This window comes from Pseudopodoces humilis, chromosome 16 (genome assembly GCF_049639895.1).
Source record: "Pseudopodoces humilis isolate 2021_Gansu_Grassland_sample_001 chromosome 16, ASM4963989v1, whole genome shotgun sequence".
Classification (NCBI taxonomy): domain Eukaryota; kingdom Metazoa; phylum Chordata; class Aves; order Passeriformes; family Paridae; genus Pseudopodoces; species Pseudopodoces humilis.
The window spans coordinates 16,740,154-16,752,333 of NC_142215.1; the positions used below are offsets into that span (position 1 = coordinate 16,740,154).

The window sequence follows — 12,180 nt, forward strand, 5'->3', positions numbered from 1 at the left end:
CTTTGTTTCAGCTTCCTTCCAGGTGCTTTCTCTTGTCTGCAAGAATGGTGGGAAAAGGAGCATGTCCTTCAAGCCTTAAGCACTCAAAGGCAGGTGGGAGAATGAATGGACACTACTTCAAGGCAGCATTAATTTCAATACCACTGAATTCTACACTTCAAGTGATTGATCAGCATGACTAATATAAAGGATAGGTTACTTCTGAGGATTCCCAACCACAAACCACTACCACTAGACAGTAGAAAGTGTAGGAAATGGGCATACCTGATTGTAATCTCTGCTTCATCCCACTGGACCTTGGCAGAGGTACTGCCCTCCTTCACCACCCCCAGCAGGGTGGCGTGACGGCCTGTTTGCTTGTGGACACATCGACCTCCAACCCTGAGCCCAGCATCCACTCCACCAATCACTGCTAGGACAGGCCACACCTCCACACAGAGCATCTTCAGCTGCACCTCTGGGAGCTCCGCCAGGCTATGCCGGCTGTGCTTGCATTTCTCCTCCTCTTTGCTTTCTTTCTCCTCTCTCACCTCATTCTCTTCTCGGCTTTGAACAGAGCGACTTTTCTTCAGTTTTTGACCTGCTTCTTTAAGACATGTTTTGATTTTATTCAGTCTTTCCATCATTTTTTTATTGATGCAGTGTGTCCAGCGGTCTGTGCGATGCAGGATTCGAATGAGCTGGATCGTGGCTTCTGCAAGCACTGCAGCAACAGGACTGCAGATGGGATCACCAGGCAACAAATCTCTAGGTGTCCCACGCATCTGCATATCACAGATCTTCACCTGTTTGAAGAGAATAGTTTACAAGTTATCTTCTCAATATACCTCAAATAAGCTCTTCTTATCAATACTGGAGTCACCTCCAGAATAGAAATAATTACTAGCACTGCCTTTTCTTTCCCTTTGAATCCCTAAGAAATCCACCTTAACACTGAGCAAAACCTCCATCCTTCAGACTCAACGATGCTGAAATTACCTATTTTGTGGCTTCTCACACAAGACTATCTAGAAATCCTAACACTATGTTCTCCTTGGTTTCTGAGGAATAGAATTTTTTGTGTAGAACATAAAACTTTTAAATCTATTCTGAATAGGGAAATACATTTTAAAATTACAATAGATTACAATAGTTAAAACACTATCAGCAACACTGTTTTGGTCAGTAATTCAAAGCAGCACCATACAGGCTGCTCTGATGACTACTGACTTTTACACCAGCCTAAACCAGTAAAATGAACTCCTCAGATGAACTTTTAAGTTACCTTCTCTCCTGGGTTACTGCTATAGAACATAACACAAGGATATAATTCAGCTGCATCCACATCTTCAAAAGCTAGTTTTGGTTCCTAGGGAAGAAACAAAACAAAAACCTCTCAATCTTGGAGCACCTTAACAAACAAAAACATGTAACATGGGAAAGTTATGTCTGTATTATAAATCATCTAAGTACTTCAACTGCCACATGTTTTGCCTCCCATGCTTATCCATGCCATATTATTATTGCAAAAAAAAAAGCCACCAAAAAACTAATTGATGTTAAATACCTCTCCATTTTTACCGAAGGAAATGGTTCTTGCTTCCATATCTAACACACATGTGATGAAATCTCCTTGGGTAAAGCTTGACAGAGTCAAAGTCTGCTCTCCATTGTGATACAGGTTGCCACTGTAGGCTCTGTAAAGCCACATATCTGAGGTAGTGCGGTGGTTGAAGTCATGCACGGGCCAGCGAGACACTCCCACACAAGTGCCTTCATTGCCTCGGTTCTCCTTCACAATGTAGAACTAGCAGGCAAAACAAACACATAGGGAAAAATGTCAGGAATATACACTTCAACACAACAAAGAAACGAAAATCTTCCTTACACATATGTATGTCTACTTTTAACCGGTTTTCACAGAAGCTTTTAATGAGAAAAACACTAAGTTTATACGGTAAAACCATAAAATAATCCCCCCAAATGATGTATTAAGCACTGCTCTTGTCAGTCAGGCTGACGTGTTTTTTGCAGGAAAACAAAATGCTTTGTTAAATGTTTTTATACAAAAAAATCCTAAATCTACATAATTCAGGAGGTAAGTTTTGCAAAACTGCACATGCATGCTGACCATGGACCTTAGGAACAAGTACTATACTACCATAACACATAATACAAGTTCACAGTCTCCAATCTGTGTGCCAAAATACTCAAATTCCACAACTCAAAAGCAGCCACAAACTCTTCCCTTGGGACTGAAAATCACAGAATGATTTAGGCTGGAGAAGATCCTCACAAATAATTAAGTCCAACCTTAAATGTAACACTACCATTTACTCAAGAATGATGTCACAAGCAAAAAGCACAAGCAACTGCTGTTAATAAATCATAGCACATCTCACACGAGAGAGAAGGTAAGAAATACACATTTATGCAAGCTACCTTCCACTGGTAACACCCTGAAGTAACTCCAGTAGATGCTAAACCATATCCTTTGCCTCCACTTCCATGAGTTAGAATCTGCCCGTTCTCCACTATGCAGCACTGAGCTTTCTCAGGATCAAAGGACACTTCCTGGATGGGAAGATTCTCATCTTCATCCTCGGACTCTCCTTGCTTCTACCAGAAACAGGACACAACATTTGTGGTAAATGTGATTCAGCTGCATTCAGTCACAAGAGGAAGTACAAGTATAGTTACCTGGAGCTTCATTTCTTGTTCTTTCTCCTTTATTTGAATTGCATGTTTGGCCTGAGCTATTGGAGTCTCCCACATGCAGTCAGACAGAAGTGAGAACAATCGTTCAATAACCTGACATTGGGGCAGAATTCAGATAATTTTAACTCCAACATGAGGACAACAGCAACATTATATAGTTTTACTTTGCTTTGTAGGTACAAGTATCAAAATATTTAGTGTTCTTAGAAAGCACATAGCTACACTGAGCCTTGTTTGATTTGGATTTTGAAACATATGAAACATTTAGAAGTCTAAGAGACTTTTTGAGAAAATGTGAAAGTTTATAACAAAATATAAAGACCTGAGCCATCTGATCATCTTCAACACCAGATTCACAAGCAGGTAACACAGCTTCTAGTACATGAAGTGCGAGCAGTCTAGTCCTCAGATTGCCAACCAAGGGAACTCCTGAAGATGGAACAACGTGTCAATCATCTTAAAATTACTTCTGCTCCAGGCCTGCCCCTGGCTCCATGCCCCAAGTGCCCCAGCCTTTAACCCCTGTACACTTGTACTGCAGTTGGTTTGAACTGTTCACTAGGAATATTCACTACGTAATACATGTTCTAACAGGGCTTAGTTTTTGAAACTGCACTACAGAAATGCAAAGCAGACATGGAGCACATTTTGACATGATCATACCTGAGCAACACTTCTGGGAAGCAATGTTAAGGAGGACTTCTGTCCACTTTGGAGATGCCATCTTGGACTGAATTGCTTTTGAAGACACAACTCTACGCAGGAAAACAAGAAAGTCTCCCAGGTGCAATTCTGCTGCATGTTGCTTTCGGAGGGCAGCTAGGAAGTTAAAGCAAAGTTTTCATTTACAGTCTTAATATTACAACTTGACTGGCAGTCCTGGTTACTGGGAACAACCTGCTCTGCAGGTAAAAGTACAATAATCAATTATTATGTGATCGTTGGCTGTTAACTTTGGCTGGATGGCAGGTGCCCATCAAGCTGTGCTCTCACTCCAGCTCCTCAGCAAGACACAGAGAGAAAATAACAATAAACATTTGTGGGTCAAGGTAAGGGAGGGAGACCTCTGTGGCAAGACCTCACATTCTAATTCCTGATTAATTATCTTATTAATTCATCAGACAGTGCATTATTTATAAGTAAAGACAGTTAAAAGCACAAACAAAAACATATGTACAACACTTAAAACAAAGCTACAATTAAAAATTCTCCAAACACAATTTCCACTAAAATTCAAAATGCTCATTAAGGGATTGCAAGCTACATGAGGACACCAGTATTTCAGAAAATCTTTTGTTGAAGATTTTTTCATATGACACAGTAGTATCGCCTTCTTGCCATCCCCTCAGACTGCAAAACTGCATAATACAAAGCAAATACAATAATTTCCTGAATAAAGCTGTATTTTTTTATAGTTTGAAATTTAGATAATTATGACCACATTTATGAAAAATACCACAACCACCAATGCATTTTTCAATGAAAACTGTATCCTCTTCCTAATTCCAAACCCAATGACATAATTCTTATTCTCAGCCTGCTCCTATCCTTACAGCTTTGAACCTTTGTGGCTCAATTCTATATAAATCTGAACTGAGCACAAAATCATTTGATGACTTCAATCTAATTTACAGAGTTAAAAATGACCCAACAGAAACCAATACACAACAGAGTGGATGAGGACCTCAGCATTCTGTGGTTTCCTCTATTATGTTTCCTGGTATTTTAGAATCATAACAGAAATTATGTAAGGTAATTACCTCTGAAGTCTCTCTTCTCATTATCCCCATTCAAATCTGCCTTTTTTGATTCCACTTCACCTTCCTCACCCTCCTCTTCTCCGAAGGAAGCCATCAGCATCACACCAGCTTGTGATAGCAAGTTCTTCAGCTGGCTGCACAATAAATCCAGCAAGGACTGCACCACCTTTGGGCTCAGTTTATCTGCATAGGTTCTGTACACACACACAGAAAAAGTAAAGTGCACTTGAGAGCTAATCCAAGGAACAATTGCAGCAGGTTACTTTTCCCCATCCTCCTCTACAGGCTTAGATTGTTTTAATTATTTTAACCCTATTTTTAAAACAAATTAAAACGGTCCAATCTTTGGAGTCAAAGAATAAGTTTTCAGTACTTCTTAGGGAAAAAAGGAACAACTCTGTTAATCATAATTCCACTGCAATTTCTGAAGATGGGGTGCTGTTTCTATGTGTTTGGGGGACTTTTTTGATGTAGGATTATTGGGCTTTTTTACATAACAGATTTGGCAGATAAATGCAATGTGTTGTACAAAGACTGAAAGAAAGATACATGTACTGAATACCAAACAATAGTCTCACCTCAACTAGAAAATACTTTCTCCACAGGTTTTCTTTACTGAGTAAGACTAAATATTTAAGTATTGGTAGGACTTTGTATGCTGTCCCATGGTCTAGCATGAGAGAGCAATATTTCTTAGAAAATTATTTCATATTCTGGAAAGAAGCACGATGTCCTGCTCTGAGGAACTCCCACATTAAAAGCATTGCCTTTACACAAATAGCTTTTACACAGCAAGAGAAAGTCTTCTCACATCAACTGAACACACTTCCACACAAAGCTGAAGTAGCAAAGTGGGGATTACTAGAATACAGTGTTTACAGACCACAAAGCTGTGACTATTCAGGTTCAAACGCTCACAACTAAAAAATATTTGTTAGTCTTACATGCATCTTTCTGATGAATAATGACTACTCTTCCCCCACCCCCTTCACTTAAGTATTTCTGAGCAACATTTATTGTCCTAATGAAAGCTCACACATTTTTCAAGGGTGCTGATAAGCTCAGTGATGAAGTTTACTGAAAGCAAGGGACACTCACCCTGTGGTGATAGCCAGGATCTGCAGCAGTCTTGTGCTCGCTACTTTTAAAGCTGTGCTGAGCTGAGAAATCCCAGTTTTGGGCAGCAGCTGCAGAGGCTGTCCTAACATGGTGTCTGTGCCACACAGCTGGGACAGCACATTCAGCAGCCCCGTGGAAATGGCCAAGGAGACATCAACGGGCTGATAGTGCACGCTGAGAGCAAAGACTGTCACCAAGAGAAGACGCTGTTGTGCTTCTAAGATTAAAATAAAGTTGCTTGTAATTAATTAAGATGTTCAGAGTAAGAATACTAAGAAGATCAGCAGATTACTTTTAAAATATAATTTAATTAATTAAATTATCAAAGCAAAAAGTAAGTCTTGTCAGACACTTTGAGGTAGTCTTTCTGATGAACCACTGCACTCTTCTTTAACTCAATGTAACTGCATCAAAATTGCCCAAGGAAGAGCAGCACACAGATCTAGTATGTGATATAAAAGTTCTGAGGCTAAATCTCAAACCAGAATCTTCTATCTAAGGTAAGGATAACTAGGTGAAGTACTTAATTTTGTAACTGTTTCACATTATTTCTCAAAGTGAAACACCAAAACAACCCAGGTAACAATGTCCACTGGGTTCTACCAACAAATGCAGATTTCTCTCTTTTAGGAAAAGAAGTCAGATAGGTAATTCAGTGAATTCTGGTCACTAAAATCAAAGTCTGTCTTGGAAAACATACAAGCTGTCCTACTGTACATTAGAGAACATCTGGTTTGCCTATTTGCTTTTCACTTACCTATGTGATGCTTATTAGCTTGCAGAGCTCTTTCTAATGTAGCAGATAACTGCTGGTAAATTTTGTGCACAGCCATCTGAATTTCAATTTGAATACTCCTCTTGGCTGCTCTGATACCATCCTGGGCCAAACAAACAAATAAAGATTATAAAAACTGAGACATTTTTATCACTGGGTTATTGAAACAGCAGAAACTGCTGAAGTACACACCTGGTAGTGATGCAATCTTACACTCTCTCCTTTGGCCCCTGCATGTCCTACAGTGCCCAGACCAAAGCAGCCAGCAAGAAACTGGAGTCTAACAGAAGTAAGCAGTGAAGAAGACTGAAATCCTGGTATTTGGCGGTTTCCCATTAATGGCACACAGCCTTTTTCCTCCATTCCTGATAGAAGCACCAAAATCTGATGAAGTGCTTCCAGACGAAGCTAAAAATAAATGCAAGCAAAATACAATATTAAGTAAGAAGCCACTACCCCTAGAAATGGAAATTGGATTTTACTGAACTGTATGCAAGGATGAATGAGGTCATCATTTTCTCCTTCAGGTGTTTTTTTTAATAGGGAACACTTTCAGTTTTGTTTTGGAGTTAGTTAACATAACATACACAGTTCTAGTTAAGATATTTAACAGAAAAGAAGGAGAAACTACTTTAACAGGTAGAATTTTGACACTGTTTCAAAAAAATTCCTATAATAAGCATAATGTATGAAGAATAAGAAGAGTTGTTTAACTAAAATTTACCTCAGCCCTCAACTGCTGCTGCTCCATTGCAATTATTGATGCTTGTGGACTGGTGGACATACTTTCCTCTGGTTCCTTAAATCCTGGGGAATTTCCCACATCTCCACTTACAAAACTGACAGCATTTTCAATCAAAGTATGAACTCCAAGGGATCTTGAGAGATCAAAATCAGACTCAACAAATGAGTAGGAGGATGTGTATAACCAATCTCTGCTGTGTTTCAGTCGAACCCACGAGTCACTCAGAGATTCCATTTGACTGTGTATTGCTCCTAAAGATACACAAAAGGAAGTTTCATCAACTCTAATACAGGTAACACGTTTTGGCAGTAGGTAAAGACTGAGCTGCTGCTACTGACACAGGTGGGAAATGAATATTCATGTTAATTATACCATGCATTAAGCAACTTAGAGCAAAACACTTGATTTAGATTTACAGCAATTTCCTTAAAGAAAAGGCTGTATTTCTCTTAAATGTTAAGCACCATTGCAAAAAGCTGCCATGTGAAAAAACAAAAAGAAGCCACTCAAACTGCTCAGCTTAAAGCTAGAACACTGAATAAAAAATGCTTTGCAGCTAAATGACAAAAGAGTAAAGAAAAAAATTTCTACCAACACAACTTAGGCACCTGGATATTTACTTCAACATTTAAACATTAAGCAAGAGTGGTTTTGGTTTTATTTACTGTATTTCATAGTTCTGGAAAACCACAATGTTATTCTGAATTAAGTATTTACAGAATTCATGACTGCAGAAGAGAAGAGAATTTTTTTAGACTAACAGAGAACATTTACTTTGACTTAAGACAAATACATGTATATTAAGCACTATCTAGAGTGTTAGATTTCTTTCATCTGGAAGTTTCACAAGTTTATTTTCAAGTATTTCCTATCATCAGCATTCCATTACCTGAAACTTTACTGCCACTAATAAATGGACTTCTTCAAATGAGCACCAGTCTGCAGCACTGGAATTCATCACCATAAATAAGTTTGGTCTCATTTCTAAGAGAGTTTTGCTAGAACTCCTTCCCTAGCACAAATGAGTGCCATGCCACTCAAGTCATAACTTCATCAGCAGTTAATTGGTAGGCATCAGTCAGTATTTTCCTCCATTTATAAGTGCTGTTTGCCCACTTGGAGTCATGCAAAGTACTGCAAAAGGGCACACCCTGCTCAGAAGAATTTCCCGTCTGTACAGATAGACAGTGTCTGGAGACCTCAGTAGAAACTGTATTAAACTAAACTAAACTGTATTTAAACTAACTTTGAAATTTCAGTTTGGATTATTCACAAAATGTACAAAAAATGTTTAAATATTTAATTACCTTGTGTACAGTAAGTTATAATTTGGAGAATCACAACCTGCTCACAGTAATCATACAAATCTGTATGAGTGAAGAATGTGTTTAAAACTTCAGTTTTAAACATCTTTCTGCAGGGTATCAGCTTCAAACACTATTAAACATAGCCATTTTCAGGGAAGTCACACAAATTCATAGGAATTCATTTGTCCAAAGCTTGCTTTCATCAGTAAGGCTGAGTTCCAATGGTAACAGCCAGATCCAAATCTCATGGCCTCCTTTAAACACTGCCTACCAATATCAGCTGCTCACAGGAACAAGCAAAGACAGACACAGAGGTTTTGAACTTGGACTAAAACTTTCCTAGCAACCTACATAACTTTTTTCCTGAAGTAAAGGCAAAATGCTGTTATTCTGCCACTGAGTCAGGACATACAGGTCACAATTTGCACCTTCATGCAATTCACAAACTCAAAATACTGTGAAGTTTTTCTTCTCTTTTGTCAACCAGGTTACCTTCACTTAGTTGCCAAAAATTTAATTTTCAGGGCTATAAATTATGAAAACCTGTTCACATCCCATTTTGTTTTCAGCAAATAGTGTTAATGTGCATTTCCATAGTATTCTTAACAGCTGCTACTAAGCAGACTGCTATGGCTTCAGAAAGAACCATCACATCGATCATACAGACTCAAGTTTATTTTGGATAATGCAAAGATCATGCTCAAACACTTCTTTTAAAAGTACTATCTAATTTCCTAATCTCTGCTACTTTATGTAACACAGTACGACTACATGGCTTACAGAGAACAACCTATTTTATCATGTCTACTATGAAAAAATTTAAAGAAATTCTGTTACTCAATTTTACAGTTTATACCTGGCAATAATATTTAAAAAAAAAGACAGATGACCTTACTCTAATTTTAACATCAATTCTTAGAATTGATTTAAAGCCTTCCTTTAAAATCTAAGTTACATGGGGAAGTGGTCGGTGAGAAACATAAGATAAATAAGACAGAACAGACCAAACAGGTGCTAAAATACTCTGTTTCATGTAGATGTGGTTTCCTGGCAAGTGCATGGTGAACAGAGCCCAGGGGAGAGGATAAATGAAGCCTCAGATTACCCACAGGAAGCACAGCTAAAACATTTCCAAATCCACAAACGTTGCCTACACAGCAACAGTTCTTTCCAAAAGCCCTCCAGCCTTTGTACAGCAGGGGAGCTCAAAACAGCCCACAGTGACTTCAGCTTCCTCCCCTCCACCTGCCCCACACTACACTGTGCCACACCACAGAATCAAAGTATTTGTATAGAAACAAAAAACAATTCCAATGGCTTAAATCATAAGCTGAAGGAAACCTTCAATGGGTTTACAGACCATCAGAAGAAAATTTAGTTCTGATAGGCAACAAACCTTAGAAGAAACCCAACCACATATTAATAAATATTATTTAAATAATATTATTTAATATGTGAAGAAACTATGAGGTCTTAGGTAACTGTACAAAATGCAAGAATGTTTAAATGTAAGACCAATGTAAAATTGTTTCTAATTTGGAGGAAAGTGCAGTGATTATGAGTTACAGATTAAACATAAAACAATAGAAGTTGTAACTGAAAGGAGAGGGTTTAAACACAAGTATGTCAGAAATCAAAAGAGCATAAATCAGAATTATAAGTGTTTAACCATTAGGGCACAGAGATCTAAAAGTAATTTCTTCCCTCTTGACGATATTATGTATCAGCAGAAGAATCAAATGTGTGACTACATTGGAGCTCAGCTTGATTCTGTGTAACATCAATCACACAGAATTGATTGCAGTACAGCACTTCCAGAAGCCTCTACAATCACATGAACAGAGCTGCACAGACGAATAAACCTGAAGCTTACAGTAAAGAAAATTTACTTGTCCTTTATAAGCCAGCTTGTAATAATGAGTTTTCTAAATGAATGTGGCACAGCTGCAATACACTCCTTATAAAAAAAAAATATGTAGGGAAGCTATAGAGACAAAAAAATAAACATGCCGTAAGTTACTTGCTTGAAGCTCTTCTTTTCTCTGGGGCTCAACTGGCCAAAAAGGAGTAAATACACTATACCACACAAGAATCAGAAGACAAAAGCAGACATTTGAAACAGCAGGTAACATACTAATAAAATCTCTTCCTCATATTATTCTGACTTAAACAATCAGTCTCATCTCAATCAATACAATATACCAAGCAGCAAGGTATGTGGAAAAAATATTTACTCTTGTTTGGCATGAATACAGCCTAAGACAACAGTCTTTCTAAATTCTCCACTTTCAAGGAAAAAAGAAATAATGCCCTGTAGCACAGCTGCAGGCATTCATGTGTGTATTCTTCTATGTTCAAGTCCCTTCCTTAAGCACAATTTGTCAATTTTAAAAGGCAGAATTCGTAAATATTTCAATTCCATTTCAATTTAAGTTGCTGCTTTTTTTGGAGTAGCCCAATTGTGTCAGTAAGGCACAGCAGTACACACAAGTACACTGAAATTCACTGAGTTAAGTGGTAGGTGATGAAAACCTGAAAGTGGAGGACTCTCACTGATCTCTACCCTGTGGCCTGAGCTTTCCTTACTGCTGTGTACCTGACGTGGTGTACAGCACCCAACAGACACTGTACACAACATGTACAACATCTGCAGGCACTCTCTCTGGATCTTCTGATCTGAAGAAAAACTGAAAAAATTAATCCAAACAACAGAAAAAACAAAGGGCTTGGATACAAGGGGAAAAGAAAAATGTGCTGCTCATCATCCCTTACTGCAAAATTGCTCAAAAAGACTTTTTCTGTAGGGATGGAAGGAAAAGTTTACTGATACAGAAATAACTGAATAATAGCAAGGAACAAGATACTGAAAGGATCTCAGACTGAAGTAGAAATAGCCCAGTTCTCTTTCTGAATAGACAGAATAAATTAAGAAGGCAATTAGAATAAAAATTGGACTGAGTGGCTAAGATGTTAAAAGAGAATGCTTTTCCTTCCATACTCATCTGCAAGACCATAGGAACTCATAGTATTATCTCCTTTATTCATCACAACACACCACAAAAATAAAGATAAAACTGAAGGGGATTCACCAAACATGCCTAGCTGGCACTTCACTGTGCCAGCCACGTGACAAGGGGTGGACAATGTAAAAAAGCTGCAAGTTACACCCCTCACCAAACACTGGGACACGCTTCAGTTCTAGGAGATAACTAGGATTCACAAAACAGACACGTCACAAGAGACACAAGACCATAAAAAACACTGAACAGCCTATCCATTTATCACACAAATATTTGTAGATCTTTTCTTGACCTTGACAGACCTATGAGGAACGTTTGCCTGCAGGTGCACCCTGCATTCTCTGACTCTGGCATTGGTTATCAACCAAAACTGGCATATATATCACCCAACATAAGCAGACAAGCTTGCATTACTGTGTGCTAACTCCCAAGGAAGTCTTCCAGTACCAAAACAGAGGCATCTGTACATTACATGATTGTGACATGCTTGCAAATGAGCAATTTGAGCTTCTTTTAAGGTTCTGGACAGACTTCACTGTATTTACCCATTTCTCCTCAGTGTTCAGACCTGGTAGAGGATCTTCTTGCTATAATACAAGTTCTGATGAAGTCTACTCTTGCACTATGCCTCACTTCCTGAGGCTCATGGCCTAAGCAACAGCCCAGGAACTATGATCCATGAGACATATTGTATCTGAGACATAATCCAAGATCATTTCCAAGGTTACTTTTAGGACACAGAGGATATCAAGTACAG

The 12,180-nt window shown here is 38.4% G+C and overlaps 1 protein-coding gene across 12 annotated transcripts in view; it reads right to left on the reverse strand.

Moving 5' to 3' along the window:
* The window catches only part of HERC1 (HECT and RLD domain containing E3 ubiquitin protein ligase family member 1), a 97,537-nt gene that overhangs the window by 34,543 nt on the left and 50,814 nt on the right, over window positions 1–12,180 (reverse strand). For all 12 annotated transcript variants that reach the window (XM_014251108.2, XM_088063238.1, XM_088063236.1 and 9 more), the window contains exons 26-37: window positions 7,076–7,347; window positions 6,544–6,759; window positions 6,334–6,454; window positions 5,556–5,793; window positions 4,458–4,651; window positions 3,361–3,516; window positions 3,020–3,126; window positions 2,680–2,790; window positions 2,422–2,598; window positions 1,547–1,786; window positions 1,265–1,348; window positions 265–785 (exon numbers count right to left, since the gene is read on the reverse strand). In XM_014251108.2, coding sequence (XP_014106583.1) covers window positions 265–785; window positions 1,265–1,348; window positions 1,547–1,786; window positions 2,422–2,598; window positions 2,680–2,790; window positions 3,020–3,126; window positions 3,361–3,516; window positions 4,458–4,651; window positions 5,556–5,793; window positions 6,334–6,454; window positions 6,544–6,759; window positions 7,076–7,347 — 2,437 coding nt within the window. The remainder of the gene's footprint in view (window positions 1–264; window positions 786–1,264; window positions 1,349–1,546; window positions 1,787–2,421; window positions 2,599–2,679; window positions 2,791–3,019; window positions 3,127–3,360; window positions 3,517–4,457; window positions 4,652–5,555; window positions 5,794–6,333; window positions 6,455–6,543; window positions 6,760–7,075; window positions 7,348–12,180) is intronic.